This window comes from Xylona heveae (genome assembly GCF_001619985.1).
Source record: "Xylona heveae TC161 unplaced genomic scaffold L228scaffold_4, whole genome shotgun sequence".
Classification (NCBI taxonomy): domain Eukaryota; kingdom Fungi; phylum Ascomycota; class Xylonomycetes; order Xylonales; family Xylonaceae; genus Xylona; species Xylona heveae.
Window position 1 is genome coordinate 1,138,014 of NW_017264196.1, and position 21,804 is coordinate 1,159,817.

Genomic DNA, 21,804 nt, shown 5'->3' on the forward strand with positions numbered 1-21,804 from the left:
AGATACTGTTAGACCGTTCGCTGTCTCCAGGAAACCAAGAATTTACTTCTTCTTTTCTTTGTCTCTTCTTCCATACAATCTCCGGCATCTGTTCCAAACCAAGGGCCCAATGAGCATCTTGTTTTGAAGTTGTGGACGTCGCCGTTTAGCGTAATTCGTTTCAATAAGCTGACACATGAGCTTGATGTTCCATGCAATACTACTGTTAGGCAGCTTTGTATATCATCCTCTTTGATAGTAAAATGACCGGTCCTGTGGGATGCTTCTTATCATCTGGATATTTGATAGTCGTATTCATCGAGCTCATCAGAGAGCTTGCCGATATCGTCATTAGCCGACTGATCATCATTTATAAACTGATTGACTTCGGGGGGGTATAGTTGGATCAGTAACGATGATCTCTGGAGTGACGACCGAAGCGTGTGCTCACCTCACGTCAGTTGATCAGACGAGTTTGTTTTTGAGCCGATTTAATGTATCATTCAAAGAGGAAGGAGCGAGGCGGCCATGACCGGCCGACCCTATACTTTATCATATGAGCAACAATTAAACCCTAGCGCTGTAAGCTGCAGTTTCTGCATCTCTTAGAACTTTGAATCTGTTTGCTTTCTAAAAAAAGGTGCTGCTGCATCGCATTTTTGGCTTGGTCTTCCGGTATGAGAATTCATCATTAGCTTTATATACGAAGACGTTCTCCCCCGTGGTTGTGTAATACCTGTATGTCAAGGTACCGAAGACTGCAATTTATCTTAGGTAGGTTATATGCAGTTGTCGAACATAGTTCATCAAAAGTTATTTTCCCTAAGTCGACCTTTATTTCCTTTTTCAATCACATTGTGACTCACAACCGGCCACATTGAGCAGTGTTTGATGAAAGACACACTCATTCTTCCAGCTGTTATAATTCATCAAAACAATTTGAGAAGAGGGTACCACCCGAATAATTGCCTCTGTTAGTAGCCCAAGGGCATATAAATAGACCTATGGTGCCACTGGATTCCTCTCTTGCTGCCGCCCAAATTTAGTGTAGAGAGTCTAGACAATATGATATGTTGTTGTCTTTTATTTAACTATATACCCCTATTTGCGCAATTGGAGTACCATATCTTCATATGAATTTTTCAGTGCCTGAGTCCTAATATTTAACACACGTGGGTAGTTCAAGTAAGGGGGTATAGGGATTATATATCAGAAGTTCAGAACAAATAGGGCGGAGATGTACCGCTGGAAGTCTTTTCATAGTTGTATAGACCATCCTATGTGAATGCTATGGCCATGTGAAGTGTAAGTTTTACTTATCAGTAAGGGAAGGGGCCAAAGACTTGTGAATGTTGAAATTTATCAGAGGCGCAAAGGTAATCCTGCTCTTAAGCAAACATGCATTCAACGGAGTCAAATGTTGAAGGGTCAATTTATTTTCCGATCCCATATTTTGCAACTGCTATGTCTATGTTCACCGCCGTATCTGCGACTGGTCATACAACGCAGGAACAAATGTAATGCCAGTAGGCGAATATTTAAAATGAATAGGTCTCCGCAAATCTATTAAATTTTATATATGCGATATAGCCCGCACTGAACTACCATCTATAACTCACTGAGCAAATCCGCCAGGGTAACTGGCTTTCTGACCGCATTTGAGAACCCTTCATGAAAACTAACCCACACTTTATTCTCCTGTGTTTCCGCAACTGCAGGCGAACCGTCTTCTCCGGAATGCTTAGACTTGCGTCGTTTCTTTCTATTCTCTGCACCTGTGCCTGAAGCATTCTCTTCATCTTCCCCATCGGTAGCAATTCCTTTCAGACCAGGAGCAAGAGCGCCTGTGTGCTTCCTCGCTTCGTTGATGATCCGGCCGAAAAAGTCCCGTTTGAGTTCTTTTGTATTCTGGATAGCTTCGCTGAGTAAAGCCGCGGACTTGTCTTTTGCATGTTTGGTGGATTTGGATTTCGACTCTGAAGGAAGTTCTTCGTCGTCGTCATGGCCACCGCGTTTGTATCGCGCTTGTCGAGCCGCGGCGTTTTGACGGACCAAGTATTTCTGATATTCTTGCTCAAGGACTTGCCGGACAGCATAGCGTGTTGGGACAGAAGTAAGCAGCGAACTAGAGGCTGTCTCAAAAGAGCAAAGGGCATCGATTGGCCTTGAAAGATTCCGTTAGTCTCGGGGCGGCAGGTGTAAAACAAGATCAAGTAGACTACTTACGGCTCCATTCGATAAATGAACCCTCCATGACCGCCCTGTTCAGTCTCAACTCTACTTCGGTGAAATGTAACACCTACTCCGCCCATTACTTCGACTGCCCGGTCAACCATATCCTTTTCACTCTGTTTGCGAACGGAGGCTACGCTCTTTTGGTCGCCGCTGCCGCCGACCACTACTGGCTTGACGTCCGGAGTTAGTAGCTGCATTAAGTAAGGAAGCAACTCGGAAGATATTGACTCCGGAGACCGGAATGAACGTAAAAGAGGCAGGGAGAGTGCCGATTGGAGTGATAGCAAGACGGAGCGGTTGTGCTTCTCTGCTTCGTACGCTTCAAAGTCCGCGCGAAGGCCGGTGAACGGAGTAGGTTCGACCAATTCATCGTCACCTCCACGTGCCCCACGCTCGTAGCTTGAGTCTGCCCAGGACTGGTCTCGCAAGGGAGAGGCAAAAAGATAGTGAAATGCAAGCGCCGACTGGCTCAAGTACGGATTCAACTCCCATTCTTGGCTAGTATATACTTTGGAAGACATGATATCGTGAAATTGTAGCCAATCATAAGCTGAATTTGGCTTAGAAAGGAAGGTGTCGTCCTGGAAGCGGTGAGTTGGGTAACCAGAGAAACACTCTGATGACAATTAGCACAAACGGGCAGCCAATCTGACATGAATGCAATGATGAACCCACCAGTCATGACGCGGTCGTATTCGCCGCTTGCATCAATCATATCGCGCAATCGCTCCATGGCGTATCGTTTGCCCACTTCTGCCACTCCTACTTTCCCACCAGGTGCTGATTTGGCTTCCTTCGGGTGGCCTGGATCAATAGGCTTTGGAAACCCTGCACCTTCGAGGAATACTCGTTCGACAACTTCTCTAGCCCCGCCCCGACCGAGACCCCGAGCGCTGCCACCGCCATGTGAAAGATCGTTGATGACATGTCGCTCTACCCACTTCTTTGTCAGGCGCATTGGCTCTACCAGTGTAGGATCGGCTGTAGACTTGAGCTTTCGAGCGATCCATTCTGCAACCACCAGAACACCACGTAAATCGCCTTCACCACTGCCACTGTCATTAGGTCCTCCGCCTTCTCTTCTACTCCTGAGTCCCCACGTAGCTTCGCACAGTCGGCGAACTGCATCGCTGTCACATGGGAATCCTTCCTTCTCAAATATAGTTTTCACTCGAGGAATGACCATATTGATAGGAGGTTTGCGCACATGGATAATCTCAGCTAGGCTTGACTGTCGTAATGGGCGTAGAGATGGATGATACACATCATTGCAGATGAGTATAAGGGGTCTCATCAGACGGAAGCTGTCTCCTTTTTTCTTTTTTCCATTCGCGGAGGAGCTCGATTGGTCCAGTGAGTTGCTATTTTTCTGGTCAAGAAGAACCAGGTCAATTAAAGCTTTGACAAAACCACCCTCACCTCCACTGCCGCTGCTTCCGCCAACAACTCCGTCCACCTCATCCACCACTACGCAGACTGGGCGGCCTGCTCGCCGCTCCTTTCCTGATGCGGTCTTCACGTCAACCCCTTTCACGTTCTCCGTGCCAACGCTGTCCCGAATTCTTCCCCGGACCACATCTCGACTGCGGTCGTCGCTGGCATTGATTTCCAGAACCTCATACCCAGCTTGTCTCGCGCAGACATGGGCCAAGGTAGTTTTACCCAGCCCTGGAGGGCCTGTCAACATCAGAATTTTCCGATGAGAACGTTCCTCCGCGGCAGCTTGCATTTTCGCTGACATAGGCTTATGCCGTGCTGAGCCCGGAAAGACAATCGGGTCCCATTTTTTTAACCACCACAGCACTGACCGGTGTGTTCTCTCGTCTCCCACAAGTTCTGTGAATTTCTTTGCGCGGTATTTTTCGGTCCACATCATCGTCCTGCCTCTTTTGTCGGTTGAAGGTTGCGGAAGAGACGTCTCTACCGAGGGTCGCGCTGAGCTATTTTCCGCCGCTGCTGACTCTTGTGCAGACCTCTTATCTTCTTCTGTATTTTCATCAATCAACCGATGTACGTCGATGCCATAGTAACTCTTCTTTGCGCGACCTGGCGCTGTAGTTGATCTTGCTGCAGCCATGTCTTGGAAAGACGTTGGGTTTGTGGCAGCTTTGCGGAACGTCGTGTACGTCTTTCCAGAGCATGTTCGTATTGGTATGGTAGTTCTGGACGACAACGATGGAAGTTTGGGTAAGAATGATGGCGTAGTTTGAGGTTTATGGGCGTCCCGACGTTGTTCGAACCTGCCAAATGGGGCAGGTCGGGCAGGTTCACTTGGTGGGGTTATTTGGGTAGGATGGTCGTGCAATTTATGCTGCAGTTCCTGGTCTTTGGGTCGAGAAACATCTGTCGTTTCCATTTCTTTTAGAGCCTCAAAGCCATCCTCATCGTCTTCATCGTCAATAATGAACCCGGCCATTGTTTTCGGTGCAGTTGTGGTCTGCGTTGATGGCCTCTTGTCTTGGGTCACATGTCTGTGATGCTGCGGAGGGGGCGAAGAGCTTGGAGGGAAAGCAACTGGAGAAGATATTAATGCCATGTTGGCTTGTCGCGGAGAGGAAGGCGGAGGCGTATCCAACGAAGATGAAAGAAATGGCAGTGGGTTATCAAGCCGAAGTCTTTTCTTTATGGGTGTATCTGCAATAACTCCAATATCAGTAAATGATATTTTCGCGGCCAATTAGGGTTGGTATTGTAGACCTGGCAGGTAGTCGTCCTCGCTCCTAAACACGTCTTTTAATTTCCAGGCCCGGTGCTGAATGACGATTCCTTGGCGAGATTTCTGTGCTGCCGCCTCCTCACGTTGAAGTTGGATGGCCTCGAGACGGTCGGCTTCGCTGGATGGATGTACAATTGCTGGTAGAGGGTCGTTTGCTTCTGAATGGAGATGAACGGCGGGATCGAATGAGGAGGGAAAGGACGGCGGTGAAGAGAAATCCATGGCGAAGACTGTCAATCCATGGTGATTGGCTCTATTGTTGCCCAAGCAGTCTCCATAATCCGTATATCAGGGTATCGCCAATCTGTCCGATGCTTCATTGAGATCGTCGATAAGGGTTTCTGTTCAATATACGACGCGTGACGCGCTGGGACTCCTGTCGCGTTAGCCATTATCCACTTCTGGTATAGCGTCTCGAATGAAACGCGTTCCATATCCGGTTAGCTTGTATTTGAGTCCGTGGACTTTGGCACCGCAACCTGAGATGGACCCCTATACAGATTCAGACCGGCAAACTCGCGTTGCATAGCAATCATGAGTAATAGTCACTTACTACATCAAAATACAGATCTTTCTCGGCTCCCTCTTCCTCTTCTTTATATAGTAAGCTGGATTGTTTTGATGATTTTACTGCGTGTTTCCTCCACTAATGCCACTCTGACGACAGTTACCGTAAGCGACGTCAAGCGAGCCACGCGAGGGCCAAGCCTTATCGCTTATTCTCCGCTTCCTCCACCCCGCCTTCGCCTCCGCTCGAGTGACCAGCCACCTTGTAATGCTGCGACCACCCTCTTCTGTTCCTGAATCCTGCAACCTCCTTCTGCGTCGATCATCTCCAGATCATGGCAATCAATGCCTGGCAGGCGAAATATCGAATCATTCTCGCCACCATTCATGACTGAATTAGTCTACCCTGCGCAACAGTGCAAACATCCTGTGACAGCGCTTCTATTATCATTGAGCCGTGTGAACTGATAATATACGTTCAACTCTCTCGCCTGCGCCACATTTGCGAACTTAGCTAGCGACTGACGTTGGATCGATCTCATCGCATGCACATCCCTGCGTACGACCTGCGCATCCACTATCGCGATTTTGCCTATCAAAACAGTCGACGTCTTCGCATGGCCAATCCTAACATTAGCGAAGCCACGGCCAAGACCTTTGCTGAGTGAGTCTTGTCTCACCCACTTGTCCCCATTGCTACGCTATTGGCCGCTCGGTTTTCCCTCGATTTCAAGTTGTGTAAACTCAGTTAACTCTCCCAGCTAACCACGACATTCGTCATGTTCCCCTCCAGACTTCTCTCCGGTCCGATCGTCGACATCCACGTCGGTTCCGACGAAAACAAACGGTCCTGGTCGCTGCATCGCAACCTCCTTTGCCATCACAGTGACTACTTTGCCGAAGTTTTTCCCGAAGATGCGAAGAAAAAGTCTGGCCACCAACTCGATTTACCTGAAGACGATCCTGGCGGGTTCGAGTTACTTGTGAAGTGGCTCTACCAAGGCCGCATTGACGATGTATCAGACATGCCGGTTGAGCGCAAATGGGATTACGCGACAGCATGTCAGAAGCTGTATGTGCTGTGTGAGAGGTTCAATATTTCGCAGCTCAAGAATGTTGCCATGGATCAATATCGGAAAGGTATTCATCAAGCCGGCTTGGTTCCAGATCCTGAGGAGATCAAGCCAATCTATGATAAAGCCGCTCCTGGCTCACCATTCCGAAAACTAGTCATTCGCATTGCTGCGAGACAGATTATGGACCCTGACCAGGACAAAGACGCTCAGTCGTACCGGAGCTGTTTCGAAGGGAATCCAGATTTTGCCGTCGATTTGGTAAATGCGATTCGAGAAGGGGCGGGCGGTAAATTATTCGCAGATCCGACTGAGGACGGCGATTGCGAGTACCATGAGCATGAGAATGGCGCGTCATGTGAGAGTAAGGAGACGCAGGTGAACGGCATTGTGAGAGGCAGAGGTCCCAAAGGCAAGGACAAGGGAAAGCAAAGGTCAGTTAGATTTTCTAGCTCTATTCAAGTTAGCGACATAGATGATGGGTCTGTGAACGGTTCTCTGATTTGTTCATGACGTCCGGGGCTAATCGCTGTACCACTCATAGGGCCAGCGATGCAAACATATTGAGCGACGCGACGGAATAGAAAACCTCTATTCACCCAGACATTCTTTGAACATTGTCCCCTTTCGTATTATATATTACCTTTCATGTCTGTCGTTTCTTCGATATACCCATTGGGCTTCGTCTACTTTTTGGTCATTTTAATTTGCGGTCAACGGATTCTGTAATGGCGGATAAATGCAGGAAAGCTCTCGGAATATTTCCCGAGCAATGAGGAGTTGTGGTTGTCTTTTTCCTTGACTGTTTCATAATGGTGACGATTGTTTGTGAGGGGATCTATGCCACCTCAGTCGGGCTGATATAAGTGGTTACTGTGAACCTTGATCTTGTATAATTTTGTTCAAATTTCCCTACATAATGCTACCTTCTCTGTGATGAGTTATCAATACTTCATGGTTCCAAATGAAGAGCTCTGATATGGCCTTGTAGGAAAACGCATTTGAGTCGCCATCAGACACGCATGCAACGAAGCAGTACGTCACAAATGCAGATCAGACGGGGGTAATTGAGGGGTACGTACTCTGTATGCAACAACTCCCAACTATTCGACGTAAACGTGTGATGTATTTGACCGATCTCTCAACACCTTCCTCCATCTTCTTCTATGGTCACCTTTCTGCATCAGTGAATCCAATTGACAGCGTCACAAACGATATGCCCCCTTCTCTGAGCGATCTCCCGCCAGAACTTCTCTCCCGCATTGTTTTCTTTCTTTACCCGACGGGTATTTTCTCACATCGTCGGAAAAAAGGGTCGCGTTTACAGCTCGCATCCTATGCATCCATTTCTCGCTCCTGGCAATTCGCCATTGAGCGCCACACCTTTTCAAATGTCACAATATCCTCCGATTCTCTATCCGATTTTGAGAAGATTTTTGGTCCGAGGCATGCGCATCGAAGAAATGCCTTGCAGACAATATCTTTAATTATTGTCCTGCCAACCTACAGCGACGAGGCCTGTGGCCAATATGAAACTGACGAGGACAAGACACGAAATATCAAGGCTTTCTCAAATGCAATGCTGACTCCCTCAAAATATTGGAGTCATGGGAGCTGCCTAAATTCGGAATTGGAGCCAACGATGAGCGTTGGAGCAACAAGGCAAAAGATGCATCTTCCAGGATTATACAATTAGAAAAGGGGAATAGATCACTACTGCCATCTCTAAGTTTGACGCTTCGAACAATCTACTCTCCAATGGATGAGTTTTACCGAAACGTTGAGAAACGAGGCGACGATCGACATCTACACAGTCGTGGCCTTCGGCCGGACCTTTTCGAACACCGCTATGATCACTCCTTTTTGCGATTATTGGACCCTGCTCGGCTACCACGCATATATCGCGTTCGTCATTTTGGAAATTATACCGACTCTCCGAGCCGTAAAATAGAGCCTGCCTCTATGGTTGCAATCGCATCAATATTTCCAAACCTGTGATCATGCACCTTTGGGCTCGATGACAATGAGAAAAAGTTTGCAGTTTTAAGAGCTGGAAATCGATACGGTATGACTCTTTCATTGCCTTCCCTTTCGCCTTTGACAAATTTCATGTTCCCACTCATATGCGCCAATATTCTGCATTCAGCATCAAATGACTGTTGTTTTGCGCTGGTATTCCAAGCCTGTCCGGGATATTGATCCTAAAAGATCCAAACGCTAATCTGCGGCCGTTACCTACTCAGGGCTGGCTGAGTCACTTGCAGTCTTGAATCAGCCATCTTTGGAGCATTTGCGCATGAATTTCTGCTACATGGATCCCCTGGACCACGAATTCTCTCCGCCAAGTGCTTTGCTTCCAGAAACCCCAAACATAGATGATCTGAGCATATCTCTTCGCGGGTCTTTTCATCGCCTTACAAACCTTGTCAGAGTTGAGTTAGGGGGTCTAATCGCCATTTCTCCAGCACTCTTTTGGCCGCAGATTGAGAAAACAAGTGAAACAAGAAACCCCGAGAATGAGGTCTCCGGGCCTGTCCCCTTCTGGCCTAATCTTCAACTATTGGACATTACGTTTAGCTTAGTTGCTCCGAATGGTGAATGGTACTTTGAACACGACCTTGACCGGGTATATACTGCTCAGGAGTTTGGTATTGATGAGGAGGGAATTGAAGAGGGAGTGTTTGTTGATCCTGCCGAGTTTCACATGCTGAATGATGCGGACGATTTTGTGCAAGGTATTGAAAATCTCCAACCTATTGGAAATGCTGGAGGTGCTGAGAACAACGTTGCGGACAACGACCCGCAAAATATGCATGAAATGAATGGCATGCAGGTCATGGAAACAGCCGGCTATTATGACGAACAACTTGAAGAAGAGATTATAGGGAACAGACCTGTTTTCGTATCTCGATTTCGGCCCATCCCAGAGCGCATAAACCCACTTTTAATCGCGCTTGCTAAAGCTTCGTCGCCATCATGCATGCCATCGCTGCAATTTTTGAGGCTGGAGGCATCCACTTACCGGCGGTATGGTGGTTTTGAACCATCCGATTTTGAAGTGGTCTTCAGAAGAAAAACAGTACCGCCCATGGAACTGGATCTGGAGTTTTGGAAATTCCAGCTGGATCGCCACGTCGAGAAGGTCTGGCGCGAAACCGCCATGTGTGGCACAGGCAACATTTCAGAACGTATAAATCCCCGATATTAATTCATCACGATGTACGATGCTATGAATCATGTCAAGATTTTGCAGCTTTTCTCTGGATTTTCCTTTATCCTTTTCCTTTATCCTTTATTTTTATTTTTATTTTTTAGCCCAGAAGGTATTTTTCTTTCGCACGCTCTCTCTCTCTCTAATTCGTCCAAGTTCTATTCGAAACCCCAACCTCCACAAAATAAATTATTTTCGGTTCTTCTCCATTCCACCTCGATTCTCCACCATGATCCATAAACCCTTGCAAAATTCCTAAAATTCGTGACTGCATAGAGATGTGCAAATGCAAAAAATTTCTATCACTTCCGATAATACTCCACGTACAGCTTCACTCGCGGCACACTTGAAATGATTTCTTCTCCTCTGCTTTACTTTCTGCTTTATACTTGCTTTACTCCATTCTAGCACCCGTCACGCATCATGTTCCGTGCCCTATAGCACAGCTAAAAGGCAACATTTTGTGCTGCTGCGGACTTTCATGGTTCATAAATCACTATAAATTCCCATATTTCAACAATTGGCCTAATGGCCCAATGGCAAGGCGCTTGACTACGAATCAAGAGATTCCAGGTTCGACCCCTGGTTAGGTCATCTTTTTTGTCCTCCAACGGTCCTCGGACGGCTCGCGGCCGTCCAATTCTCATTTTTTTCCACTTCCGAGGTTCCGCTTCTCGGCAACTTTTTTTTGGGTTGCTTTTAGTGCGGGTTAACAAGCGTTTAGTTAGCGTGGGTTGTTAGTGCAGGCGTTGGCGCTACGTCATGCCTCCTGGCTTTTAGCTACGATATTGGCTGGCCGGTACGGATACTACGTACAATCTACCGCTGTCCGTAGAACTGAATTGTGGTTATCCCATACAGTAAGTTTATTATAGCCATGGGACAATGTAGTTAGTGCCGGCTGGGTAAGACTTACAGCGGGCTTCTCAACTGTATTGTAACGAGGACTACCTTAACGTGCTGCTGGACTTAGCGGAAACGTCACATCAAAGGGGACGAGTTACTGTACTGTATAATAGGGAATTGATACAAGGATAAATGATGCTGGCGAAATGAAGAACTTTTGAAATATAGTAACAGAAAAGTCTGGCGGAAGGAAATTACTAGATTCTAATGTTTTGAGAGAGAAGAGGTTGTCATGTTTACGGACTTGTGTCACTTGTCGTTAATGGAGCGCTTCCCTTTGTTTTTTGGTAGTAATCTTGTTTCTGTCCTGCTCTTTAGCTCACATTGTCCTTTGCAAGGCGGGGACGGAATCGATTTGCAAGCCGTGTCTTATACGTCTATGATGCCCGTCGCTCTCTCAATACTTCGGGGCCCCGTTCTAAACTATGTATCCTGAAAAGGCCATACTCTATCCCAAACCTCACGCTCTTCCTCATTCTGCGCCATGTGCTCCACGAATTGTTTTCTCACAATTTCCAACTTTTTCTTCAACTGATCATACTCCTCATGGCTCACCCAGCCCTGCCAACCGTTTTCTGCACCGCCAAGGGCGTCAATGACATCCTCCATGAGCTGTACGCCTTCTTCCCACTTTTGCTGGTCTGCATCTTGCGCAGCAATATCTGCCGGCGTGAACCTAAGCGGGCAAGGCGGTCCGTCCTTGCCGACGACCTGGTCCCATTCATGCGCTAGTTGGATCAGCTGGCCTTTGATAATCGGTTCGCCATCATTGAAAACCTGAGAAACGAGAGAAATGATTTGGCTTCCAAGCGTGTTGGCGTAGCGTAGTGCCTTGAAAACAAGCGGATTTTGTCGGGCAGATTGGATTTCGTATAATTTGTATAGAGACTGTTGCGCAAGTAAGATTTCGGCTTGTTCTTTTCCGACGGGGCTCAGGTCGTTGAAATTGTCTGGTAAGGTTGGTGCCGATATGCCCTCTGGCGGCTTTGGACCATGATACTCCAAGAATGCCGGGGTACTGGCTTGCTGGAAGAGTGGTGCTACATGTACAGACTGCCAGTCGATGATGGAAAGGACTTTTGCCGGATTCGCAGAGTCGACAAATATATTGTCGTAGTGCAGGTCGGGATGCCATAGGACAGGAATGTGGACAGCGGAGTCCTTGGGAAGGAGATATGAAGCGACCTTTTCAAAATCGTCCAACACCGCAAGCTTTGCAGCGGCCGTTGGCGTGTAGGATCTCGGTCCACCGAATATTCCTTCTGGCTTTGGGAATTTGATAGATTGCTGAATGCATGCTCTCTCGCGCCTGGCCGATGAGAGGATGTACTCTTTCGCAGTATTCCCTATAGACATAGGTGTCAGAAGAAAGGCGCAAAGAGGAATTTGAGATGTTCATTGTCAGAGTAGTGGTGACGATTAAAAGGTAAACATACATGGTCCTTTGTCTGTTTTGACTTTCCTTCGTCCGTCTTCGAGAAATTTTCTGTCGGTAGTGGGACCGACCACGAATCCAGAGTAAGCAGTTGCGGGGAACTTATCCTGTGAGTCGACGAGGTCTCTTTCATAATAAATGCTTCCAATATTTTCAAATTTATGTGCAAGCAGGCTCCGCTCGAATGCAATGATACTCTGTGTCAACTGGTGCTTCTCTTTTGTGCTCATCAAAGGCCATTTGGAGCTAAGCAAAACTCCATCAGCTTTCTCCATAATGATATACTCGGCGCCGACAGGACTCTCTGCGGCACGAGCATTCCAAGCATAAATCTTAGGCGATGGGATTCCAGCAACAGTCCTTACCTCTCGGAAGTTCAGTCTAACGCATTTTTCATATACAGAACAGCAGAAAGAGACTTAAACTTACAAATTCCATCGTCGCAGCCTCACTGGCCGTGGTATAAAATGGCAGGCCAGCATTGGGATTAGGAACTTTGGCAACGACTTGTCGCCCATCATGTAGCTTGATGAGAAATACTTTATTATAGTTACCTTCCGGAAGCTTTTCGACACTAATGCATGAATCTGGGCCACAACCTAGACTTGCAGTTGCAACTCTGACCAACTCTGCCATGTTGAAGTTAATGCGTCTGTCAGCGAACTGCTCTGCCTCGTTGAACAGCCATCGGCCACCGGTATAATGGTAAAACCCATTGTCGTTATCCCAATGAACAGCTAGAACACAGTTGTAAGAGGCCTGAATTTTCAGATGCAGTGATCCTGACCTCTGAAGCTTGAAGCTGCAATTGATGCCACGGACAATGCTCGTACCTGAGGTGGTACAGTTAAGAGTGCACGTGATGTTATTTTCACGCTACCAATTGTGGAAGGACGTGGAAAGGAAAAGGAAATATGAGATAAGGTGGACTGCATGACTCTGCAGCAGTGTACACCATTACAATTCACCCTGTCATCGTATTCTTTGGAGACACTTGGTGGAATTTGTGCTAAGATGTGGTGTTCAAGAGCTTAATGCTGCGGAGCTCTTACCATAGCGGTACCGCCCTTCTGTCGTCGCTAGAGCCCGGGCGCTAGCCAGTCAGCTATTTAGCTGACGCGCCAGGGCGCTTGGGCTGACTACCCGCTGCTAAATATTTACCTGCCAGGGTCCGCTACCCCAGATTTGTGGCCAGCTTACCATTTATCCCTGTGTTCCTGGTCCATGCCCATAATGGTCCGTGAGGGTTCTTGCGGATGAGAACTCGTACAAAGTCTGGGCGACCGTCGATATAGACAGGACTCAGGATGTGACGGAAGAAAATCTAGAAAAGGTATTCAAAGAGCTCTCTGACAATATTGTGGATGACGGAGTCATTCACCAACTGTCAAAGGTGGGTGGGCTCAGTTTGGGAAAACCCATCATAGCATGCAAGGAAAGGACTTGAGGATTGTCATTGAGGTTCACAGTATGCGGATCTTACTTTCTCAATACCATCTCATACAAATATACCCGCCCTTTATAATACTTCGCTCTATCTACCTCTTTCCGTTTACCGCTTAACGCCCTAAAGATCATATAGTATATGGTATTTCTGTTGTATATCGGGCTGCATATCGATCTAGTATGGAACCACTGAAGCGCAGCCGAACTCTTTGTTTCCCTAAAGACATACTAAAAAAACGTACTGTATCATACAAGTGAGACAAAACAAAAACGTTGGACAAAAAAAGGGTATCTGTATATCCCGTAACCCCTCTGGTACCAGTATCCAACTCCTTGTACTTGGAAATCTTCCAACTATAAGATGCGCACCGTTGCGCCCGCAATAAGCAGGAAAAGAACGCCCTTTGACATACACGTATAATCAAACAGATATACTGATAATCAAAACAAAAAGGCCAATACGTATAATGGAACAACCAAAGCGAACACATATAATGGAACAACTAAGCCGACACAAAAACAAACTCAATCACGATCCAACTCCATCTCCATCGTCATCATTGTCGTGCTCGTCATGAAACCGCAGTTGAGTCCTGCCTTGCCTTGTCCGTTTCCGTTTGCTCCGAGAACGTCTTGACGACGATGATGGCGGCGGGATAGTGCGACGGAAATACCGGTCCAGGCTCTCGCATAATCGATCCAGAACCCATTCCGGTTCCGTCTGGTCTGCGAGCATCGGACTGTCTTCGCCGATCCAGTCCCAGTCGACCAAGCCAAGGGATTGCTCTTCTTGTTCGATATCGTCTTCCATCTCATTATCATCATCATTGTCATCGCCTTCTGCACCCTGGCCATTGTTGTTTCTGCCACCACCGCTACCACCACCAACACCACTGCGGCCACCACTTCGAGAGGCCCTGCGATTTCCCTTTCTTCCAACCAATGCCGAAAAGCGAATCAGCCGGGTAAACTCGACCCATTCTTCATATTCGTATTTGCGTGTACTGCCCAGTTTCAGATCGTCCGCGACGCGTCGAATGGCCGCGGTGAGTCTGCGTGCGAGCGCACGTTCGTCTAATTCCTCAGTGGCAAGGGTCTCGAGGGTTGGTCGAGACTGCTCGCGGGTGGTTGCATTCGACCGCGACCGCGCGTTGTTCCTACTTGTGCCGCGGGAGCTCATGAGCACATCCGGACTCGCACTCCCAGCTTCGGGGTCGTCCGCTGCAACATAGTCATCGCTACCTTCACCGGGGGCTGGGCCGATGGGAAAGCCTTCGGCAATGCGTTTCTCCTGCTCGCGGCGTAGTTGTTTCTGTTCCCTCCATTCGACAAATTTCCCCCACCACCCTACGGCCCATTTATTCTTCTCGAGAAAGGAATTCCATAGCCCGGCCTTGGGCAAAATGGTCCAGTCGCCAAGAACAAAGGTAGCGCGGTTGAACCCGTGTATCACTGTGTCGCCCATGTCGCTGACGAGGATGGTCATGGTGGGCACAGCAATAAGACTCCATACGATGAAGAAGGGTTTGCCGACATTTGATTTTGGCGCGAGGTCTCCGTATCCAATCGTCAAGAGAGACACGTAGCAAAAGTACAATGCTTTAAAGTATGTCATGCCTTGTACCTCCCTTTCTGCGCGCCAGAAAACAACGGCTCCCAGACACCAAAGGAGCGCAAATGCAGTGACGCTGAGACTGAGTGCGTACCATCGCTTGAAGCGCGCCATGGAGCGCTGAATATTACGCATCGCGAGGAATCGGTCCTTTTCGGCGCGTAGCAAGATGAGCTTGGCTTTGGGCCGGAGAAGAGGTATTGAGTTTTGGCCAGGAATATGCGGCGAATGGTTGTTATGAGGATGATGTGTACGGGCTTGACGAGCCTTTTCCATTTCAGCCTCGGTCTCCTTCTTGGCGGCCTCCTCCTTCTCCTCCTCTTCCTTCTCTTTCTCGGCTTCGTGTTGGTTAAGCCGGTCGGTGAAGCGCTGCGCAGCCACATGTAGTGGTTTCTGTCCAGCTTGGGGCGCAGGTATCTTGACGAAAATTTCGCGCGGGCTCATCGGGGAGGAAATGAATGATGGTCGGCGCTCGAGCGTGGCCATACGTTGTTGGATTTCGGTCGAAGTGGTGACCACTTTTTCAATCGTACGTGCTCGTTTTCGCTCAACGTGTCTCTTGATGATTTTTTCGCGGCTCAGCTCAAGTGAGAAGTTTCGGATGCTGTTCACCATGAGACCGAGGATGATGATGCCCCCGACAGAGTATGGAAGGACTAGACCTCTTGCTGCATCGTCCACGGGAATATAGTCTCCAAAGCCTACAGTGAGAATGGTCACGTCGCAGAAGTATAGAGCATCGACAAATGACCAGTCACACACTTGAGCAAAGACACCGGCTCCACCCGCGAGCCAAATGAAGAACATCATCGTCTGCAGAATCAAGGTGCGTTGGTGGTCCGTCAATGTGAAATGTTGTGGGTAGTGGCCTAAGAAGTAGCCTAGCATGTTGATCATTAGGATCATTGAGCTAATCATATAAAAAATGGCGGCGAGAACGGCATGCCAAAAGCCTTGCGAATAGACTTGGTCTGGCCCCGCCGGAGGGATATATTTGTTCATGCATGCTTCAATTGCAATGAGCTACAAGATGGTCATTAGCTTAACTGAATTGGCTAGTGTGGATGGAGGAAAGACGTACGATCCCTGTTGCAAAATACCAGAAGATTATAGACATTGGCAGGGCGACAATATATCGAATTTTTCGAGTCTGTAAATAAACGATTAGCGTTTGACATTCGACAAGTATGAGAGAAAGCACATACAAAGTTGAAAAGAAGAAACAAGTTACCCGTAAACCCACATGCAAGAGAACATCCATTGAGGGCAATACACCTATGACGATGGCTTAGCATTTGGAGCATGTAACTTATCAGGTGCCCATCGGGCGAGAACAAATTTACCAATGCGGATCGGGAATTTCTGGGCCACCATCAATAGGTACATGATTTCTCCATTTTGTGACCAGCGCAGCAATGGAAAGAACATTGGCCAATGGCCCGGTTGTAGCGGCGATCAAAGGAATAGCTGTTGATGCAAACCACCAGTTCCTGCAGGAAGGAATATCAGCTGCGCTTGCTCTATGCCGCTTGTCATTCAAGTCCAAGGGCGCAGGGCCAAAACTCACTGTTCTTCGTCATCATCTGCTGGCCGCAGTTTCCAATGCGGCCATTGGATCCGTCGAGAATGATTGCTGGAATTGCGCAACGGAATTAACTTGTCAGGACTCTGCCCGTCCGTCAAGTCTGTTGTTGGCGGGGACTCGCTCGTTTCTGTCGAACTCGGATTGTGGATTTCAAGCTGCCTGGTTCCTTTGGATGAGTCCGCTGGAATGTTCGCCCCCTCCAGCCCGGTGCGAGAACTAGGGTTATCATGTTGGAAGCTTTGCTGCTGAGCGTCACGGTCGCCTGAGCTCTCCGGTTGTGTTTCAGTGCCATCACTAAAATCTTTACGATCGGTTGCCACGACGCCCTCCGACGACTCTCCTAGCTTAACACGCGCATCCATTGTACCGTCACCTTTCAATCATACTTGTCGACAGTGTTTTCGTTACGGTATCTTTTCGGGGGGGTTTGTCGCCTTTGTGGTTCTTTGGTATGGAGCCCGATCGGCAACAATGCCGGTTAGGGCGGCTTCTGCGGCGTCCCGGCGATTCTTGTTCGGTGAACCAAGAAAAAGTATAGCTGCGTACTCTGGTATTAGGTGTCAAAGGCCGGCTGTTGTCTCATATGTAGATAAATTCGTGTCCGCAAAAGCGCTGAAAGCTTTGTCGCAAGAATTCCATAGCAACCTGCAGGAGGCAACAAATCGTCAGTCGGAGTCGGGGAACGTGGTTGCCGAAGAGGATGACAGCAACAGATGGCCGCATACAGTATGGGCGGATCGAGTGGGGTTGTCAGCCAAACAAGCTTTCTGGGGGAGACGCTCTAGAACGGGATGATCGGATTCCAAGGTATATAGAGGTAGGTCAATGCTTTCAGTCACTGCGGTTTTATTCACACATATAGGATAAGTACCACTTTCATTGTCCGTTCACAGAGCTTGGGTCATTCTGTCGCTACCATGATTGTATTTCAACAGCATTGCAGAAAGTAACTAGTGTTGCACTCCATCGACAAAGCTCCCTTAGCTACTGTATTCAATGATGATGTCGACTCAGCTGTGTCTGATCCTCACAAGATCGTCACTCGTTGCGCTTTGATTCATTTCTTTCCCTCTGCCATGGCCACCTTCTTCACCTCAATGGTCTTTTGCACGGCCGGTCGGTTAGTGACGCGCTCGTTCCATGCATGATAGTTGGGGAACTTCTTGGCAATATCCACCTCGACGCCAGTCAAGAGCCAGGGCAAGAGCGAGTTCCAGCTCACAAAAGAAATATCTGCATATGTGCATTTTTCGCCAACAAGATACTGCTTCCCTTCCAGAGCATGATCGAGCACGCCCAGAACTCGCTGGATTTCATTTTGGTATCGCTCAATGGCCGAGGGCAATTTTTCTGGGTGGAAGTTGGAAAACCACCCGCCTTGCCCGTAGTAGGGACCTTGGCCTGAATCGCAGACACGCCAAACGGTTAGATATGTATTTTTTTCCAAATTGAAATAGATCAAATCAAGTGTTATCGAGAAACAGGTGCCGCGCTGGTTATGGACACATACCGGAAACTTGGAAATATAGCCATTGCTTGGTAAGGTACTTCTCCGGGAAAGAAGTGAAGCTGAGCTTGTTGTCTTTGTCGTACGTGTCAATGAGGTATTCAATAATTGCACCGGACTCCCAGAGGGTGATTCCCGTATTGGGATCCTCGATAGCAGGAACCTAAAGTATGCACGTCAATATTGGGGATTTCCCAAGCACGCCATCTGGGATGCATCTTGTGCAAAATCCGCTGATAACGATTTCGCAGATCAAGAGCATACGTACGCGTCCGTTGGGATTGATCTTCTCGTAGGCAGGCTTTTTCAAGTCGGCCAAATCTTCGAAAAAGTGATTCTTGTATGAGAGCGACAGCTCCTCGAGAATCATGACGACCTTCCATGGATTGGGGCCGGTTCCTGTAGAGACAGTGTTTGTTAGCGATGACGCTTGCTCAACCAGGCAAAGCAATTGAGCGAGCAGAGGAAAGAAAGAGGTAACAGAAATGCACTTGCGCATGCCGTATGAAAAGCAATAATTACGAGGATTTGACGATCCGTAAAAACTTACTGTGGCTATAGAGCGTGATAGTCTGGAGAGTCATTCTGGTTCAATAAGTCTTCAAGGAGCGAAGGATGAGATTGAACTGCTTTTCTTTGTCTAAAGCAAGGACTGTTTGCTCTTATAGAAGAATAAATCAAGATAAGATGATAATAAGAAACGAATAGGAGGGGAATGTGTCTCTATTTTATATTTGCCATGGCAATGCCTAGTACTGATCAATGCTGACCCGTGTTGACGTATGCCATCTCATGCTCTGCCGCGACCACCCACGAATGCATAGACCAATGTTTATCACCTCCTCTCCTGTAGATCGTATCATTCAGCATTTGTCATGTGGAGCCCATCCAATGAAACTAATGATTGTGCATCGAGTTTGTACGTTGTCGCGCCACTTTTCCCTTCGTCCTCGGCGGAGATCTTGGCGTTGATATCAATTTGCACCGGGAAGGGGGAAGGCCAGCTCAGCATCACTTAAGGTTAATCGCGTTAGCTCCCGAAATTAATTAATTTTGGTCAAGGAAAGACTGTGCGGATTTGTTTTCCGAATCGTGGGATTGTTTTCGTTCATGCACCTGGTTGCCGGAGTATGGAGTCAATCGCGGCACACGGAGGTTTCAAGTTCCGAGTGGGGACTGAGGAAATTGATGCTCTGTCAGCATCACCATGGGCGTTACCAATCACTCTGATCAATTTTCTACTATCATTTTACAGAGCAGTTACGTACAATGCGAGGGGTGCGAAACTGTCACACCGGCATGACAGATATGGCTAGAATATTCAGGTGTGGAAGATGCCCTGCCCATGTCCGAGCATATTCGTCCGGCCCGTATCAGTGACCCCCAGCACAATAATGAAGAGATATGGATACGTAAAATGCATAAAAAATCAATTGATTGGTGGGTAAATTGTGCATTTCTTTTGTGTTTAATAGATGCATCACAAGTTAAATACTATACACACATGACCATAGTCATGCAAAATAAATTAAAATAAACAAATACTTGATCCCAACACCATGGCCACAGGCGGCGCGGCCAGTTTCAAAAAACGCTCTCATTTATATACCAGCAATGCGTTGAGGCTTTCAGAAAGCGCAAGTATGGTAGATGAGGACAGCATATGCGCAAAAGGAATCTTCATGGGTGTCGGCACATAGCCTTCCTGGGAAACCCAATCCCCCCTCATCCGTCTGCCGCAAGGCAAAACGTTGAAATTTCTTCACTTATTTTCGATCTTGTATGATTCATCCCTGCTTCAGCTTCTCCGTCAATTCAGGCACCTTCTCAAATAGGTCACCGACCAATCCTACGTCGGCAACCTGGAAGATGGGCGCATCAGGATCCTTGTTGATAGCCGCAATGACCTTGCTGTCCTTCATACCAGCCAAGTGCTGGATAGCACCCGAGATACCTGCACACAAGTAGAGCTCAGGAGCTACGTTCTTTCCGGTTTGCCCGACCTGCAGGCTGTTGTCGGCGAAGCCACTGTCGATGGCGGCCCGAGACGCACCAATGGCCGCGCCGAGAGCATCCGCGAGCGGGGTGATGATGCGGTCAAACTCTTCCTTGGACTTGAGACCACGGCCACCAGAGACTACACGGCTGGCAGTGCTGAGATCCGGTCTTGCGCTCTGAACCAAATCCTCCGAAACCCATTCGGTTGGGGAGGGTGCGTTGGGGTCTGTGCCCTCAGTAATCTCGGCGGTTTTGCCCTCTGACACGGGGGCAGCAGGGAAAGCAGTGCCTCGAGCTGTGATGAGCTTGATGGGGTCGGTGGATTGTACCGTCAGAACTGCATTTCCGGCATAGATGGGTCGGATAAAAGCTTCGATGCCACGGATCAGCATAATCTTGTCGCTTGAATTATTTGATAGAGAACCACAACGTACTGTCTTCACTCTCAATGCTAGTAATGTCCGATATTTGCTGCACATCTAGCAGAGCAGCTACCCGAGGCAACAAGTTCTTGCCAAAGGCAGAGTGACCAGCAATAACGTGTGTGAAACCGCCTTTTTTAATGTTTTCGACCAACAACGGAGCATAGTTTTCGGGAAGACCCTGTTGTTCGATTATTAGCCCTCTGAACCTGAAAGACTCTAATAATGATCCATTAAAATGCAAGTTCAGTACCTTGTCATATGCTCCATTCTCCACCACAATGACCTTCTCCAGGCCTTCCACCTTGGCCGCTTGCTCGGCAACTGCTTTGACGCCGCTGCCAGCGACAAAACCAGTAATGGATCCTCCAAGCTTCTGAGCTGCAGTGACCGCGCTAAGAGACGAAGGATTCAGCTTTCCTTCTCTCTGTTCAAGCAATGCCAATGTAGACAGTAACCGGGCCAGGGCCGAAGCCGGGGAGGTCACGGTAGGCTTGCTGGGGCGCAGAAATGTCCGCGCCTGGCGCAGCGCGCCTTGTCTTGCGACGGAGAACATGGCGAATAATCTCGAGAAGCTCACTTCAAGACCAGGATTTGAAAGGAGGTGAAGCTAGCTGAGGCCAATGACGGCAAAATGAGCCCAAGGATATCCGTACAGGACTGCTCTTCTATCCCACCTCTTCTTACCTGCACATTCACTTCTCCCGCCGATTGCCGGGCCGAGGGTCCTCGGGTAAACTTACCTCCTAGCATTTCAGATGCACGTGACTGATTCATTGATGACTAAGCCGTGTCGTCGGAACCTTCACGTTTTGGTTTGCGACGAGAGACACAAGACGAGAGAGACAGAAGCTGGGGCCATCACCAAAGAAACGCGAAATATATCGCGACCTTCCTTGACCTCTTTGGTCTGCCTTCCACATTCGTTCAATACAATTACACTTCCTTTGACCGGCAGCATCAACGATTTGGCTCGTTGACTTGCCCGTTTGTGAGATTCCTAGTTCGTGGTCATTGCGCGTCAATCGATTCGCCCTTGACCAGCGAAGATTGACACGAAATCATTTGAATCCCAGTACAGCACTCAGTACTTCACAGCACCATGGAGGATAGACCGGCAGAGCCAAAGGAGAACCCCGTTTCTACCACGGAACAGCAGGAACAGCCACAGC

General features: G+C 48.2%; 7 protein-coding genes and 1 non-coding gene across 8 annotated transcripts; 3 read left to right on the forward strand and 5 right to left on the reverse strand.

Annotated features, from left to right (window-relative positions):
- Window positions 1-1,424: 1,424 nt before the first annotated feature.
- L228DRAFT_282212 (hypothetical protein) lies at window positions 1,425-5,261 on the reverse strand. The gene is made up of 4 exons (XM_018335970.1): window positions 4,912-5,261; window positions 2,890-4,848; window positions 2,206-2,830; window positions 1,425-2,143 (listed from the first exon to the last, which is right to left on the reverse strand). The coding sequence occupies exons 1-4, from the start codon at window positions 5,150-5,152 to the stop codon at window positions 1,588-1,590; spliced, it is 3,381 nt and encodes a 1,126-aa protein (XP_018189044.1). The 5' UTR covers window positions 5,153-5,261; the 3' UTR covers window positions 1,425-1,587.
- Window positions 5,262-5,464: 203 nt separating this feature from the next.
- Window positions 5,465-7,094, forward strand: L228DRAFT_260309 (hypothetical protein; the record flags this gene model as incomplete). Its single annotated transcript, XM_018334252.1, has 5 exons — window positions 5,465-5,468; window positions 5,499-5,533; window positions 5,956-6,101; window positions 6,231-6,944; window positions 7,055-7,094. 5 exons carry the CDS (start codon window positions 5,465-5,467, stop codon window positions 7,092-7,094), a joined length of 939 nt encoding a protein of 312 aa, XP_018189045.1.
- A 1,323-nt stretch (window positions 7,095-8,417) lies between these two features.
- On the forward strand, window positions 8,418-9,847 carry L228DRAFT_117311 (hypothetical protein). Its single transcript, XM_018328960.1, has 2 exons — window positions 8,418-8,575; window positions 8,754-9,847. The coding sequence occupies exon 2, from the start codon at window positions 8,807-8,809 to the stop codon at window positions 9,716-9,718; it is 912 nt and encodes a 303-aa protein (XP_018189046.1). The 5' UTR covers window positions 8,418-8,575; window positions 8,754-8,806; the 3' UTR covers window positions 9,719-9,847.
- A 396-nt stretch (window positions 9,848-10,243) lies between these two features.
- On the forward strand, window positions 10,244-10,315 carry L228DRAFT_t59. Its single transcript has one exon. It is a non-coding gene; the product is annotated as a tRNA-Arg (tRNA).
- Window positions 10,316-10,921: 606 nt separating this feature from the next.
- On the reverse strand, window positions 10,922-13,049 carry L228DRAFT_246261 (phosphotransferase enzyme family protein). The gene is made up of 3 exons (XM_018332371.1): window positions 12,492-13,049; window positions 12,064-12,427; window positions 10,922-11,973 (listed from the first exon to the last, which is right to left on the reverse strand). The coding sequence occupies exons 1-3, from the start codon at window positions 12,696-12,698 to the stop codon at window positions 11,051-11,053; spliced, it is 1,494 nt and encodes a 497-aa protein (XP_018189047.1). The 5' UTR covers window positions 12,699-13,049; the 3' UTR covers window positions 10,922-11,050.
- A 524-nt stretch (window positions 13,050-13,573) lies between these two features.
- On the reverse strand, window positions 13,574-17,340 carry L228DRAFT_282216 (voltage-gated potassium channel). Its single transcript, XM_018335971.1, has 5 exons — window positions 16,688-17,340; window positions 16,464-16,610; window positions 16,326-16,395; window positions 16,202-16,270; window positions 13,574-16,143 (listed from the first exon to the last, which is right to left on the reverse strand). The coding sequence occupies exons 1-5, from the start codon at window positions 17,065-17,067 to the stop codon at window positions 14,038-14,040; spliced, it is 2,772 nt and encodes a 923-aa protein (XP_018189048.1). The 5' UTR covers window positions 17,068-17,340; the 3' UTR covers window positions 13,574-14,037.
- A 201-nt stretch (window positions 17,341-17,541) lies between these two features.
- Window positions 17,542-19,283, reverse strand: L228DRAFT_246263 (glutathione S-transferase Ure2-like protein). The gene is made up of 4 exons (XM_018332372.1): window positions 18,763-19,283; window positions 18,481-18,611; window positions 18,216-18,375; window positions 17,542-18,106 (listed from the first exon to the last, which is right to left on the reverse strand). Exons 1-4 carry the CDS (start codon window positions 18,794-18,796, stop codon window positions 17,763-17,765), a joined length of 669 nt encoding a protein of 222 aa, XP_018189049.1. The 5' UTR covers window positions 18,797-19,283; the 3' UTR covers window positions 17,542-17,762.
- A 368-nt stretch (window positions 19,284-19,651) lies between these two features.
- On the reverse strand, window positions 19,652-21,298 carry L228DRAFT_246264 (electron transfer flavo protein, alpha subunit). Its single transcript, XM_018332373.1, has 3 exons — window positions 20,886-21,298; window positions 20,645-20,813; window positions 19,652-20,580 (listed from the first exon to the last, which is right to left on the reverse strand). The coding sequence occupies exons 1-3, from the start codon at window positions 21,186-21,188 to the stop codon at window positions 20,000-20,002; spliced, it is 1,053 nt and encodes a 350-aa protein (XP_018189050.1). The 5' UTR covers window positions 21,189-21,298; the 3' UTR covers window positions 19,652-19,999.
- Between the last annotated feature and the right edge of the window lie 506 nt (window positions 21,299-21,804).

Excerpts from the sequence above, each read along its gene's own strand:
- L228DRAFT_282212 (XM_018335970.1), bottom strand. The coding sequence starts at position 5,152 with ATGGATTTCTCTTCACCGCCGTCCTTTCCCTCCTCATTCGATCCCGCC. Across the intron at positions 2,831-2,889 it reads ATACGACCGCGTCATGACTG|AGTGTTTCTCTGGTTACCCA; the intron begins GTGGGTTCATCA and ends AATTGTCATCAG. Across the intron at positions 2,144-2,205 it reads TTCATTTATCGAATGGAGCC|GCCAATCGATGCCCTTTGCT; the intron begins GTAAGTAGTCTA and ends GAATCTTTCAAG.
- L228DRAFT_117311 (XM_018328960.1), top strand. The coding sequence starts at position 8,807 with ATGAATTTCTGCTACATGGATCCCCTGGACCACGAATTCTCTCCGCCA.
- L228DRAFT_246261 (XM_018332371.1), bottom strand. The coding sequence starts at position 12,698 with ATGGCAGAGTTGGTCAGAGTTGCAACTGCAAGTCTAGGTTGTGGCCCA. Across the intron at positions 12,428-12,491 it reads AGGCTGCGACGATGGAATTT|GTAAGGACTGTTGCTGGAAT; the intron begins GTAAGTTTAAGT and ends AACTTCCGAGAG. Across the intron at positions 11,974-12,063 it reads CAAAACAGACAAAGGACCAT|GGAATACTGCGAAAGAGTAC; the intron begins GTATGTTTACCT and ends CTATGTCTATAG.
- L228DRAFT_282216 (XM_018335971.1), bottom strand. The coding sequence starts at position 17,067 with ATGGATGCGCGTGTTAAGCTAGGAGAGTCGTCGGAGGGCGTCGTGGCA. Across the intron at positions 16,611-16,687 it reads GCAGATGATGACGAAGAACA|GAACTGGTGGTTTGCATCAA; the intron begins GTGAGTTTTGGC and ends TCCTTCCTGCAG. Across the intron at positions 16,144-16,201 it reads GGTATTTTGCAACAGGGATC|CTCATTGCAATTGAAGCATG; the intron begins GTACGTCTTTCC and ends ACCATCTTGTAG.
- L228DRAFT_246263 (XM_018332372.1), bottom strand. The coding sequence starts at position 18,796 with ATGACTCTCCAGACTATCACGCTCTATAGCCACA. Across the intron at positions 18,612-18,762 it reads TATCACGCTCTATAGCCACA|GAACCGGCCCCAATCCATGG; the intron begins GTAAGTTTTTAC and ends CTGTCTCTACAG. Across the intron at positions 18,107-18,215 it reads GCTATATTTCCAAGTTTCCG|GCCAAGGTCCCTACTACGGG; the intron begins GTATGTGTCCAT and ends TCTGCGATTCAG.
- L228DRAFT_246264 (XM_018332373.1), bottom strand. The coding sequence starts at position 21,188 with ATGTTCTCCGTCGCAAGACAAGGCGCGCTGCGCCAGGCGCGGACATTT. Across the intron at positions 20,814-20,885 it reads AGAATGGAGCATATGACAAG|GGTCTTCCCGAAAACTATGC; the intron begins GTACTGAACTTG and ends ATCGAACAACAG. Across the intron at positions 20,581-20,644 it reads TAGCATTGAGAGTGAAGACA|CTTTTATCCGACCCATCTAT; the intron begins GTACGTTGTGGT and ends GTGGCATCGAAG.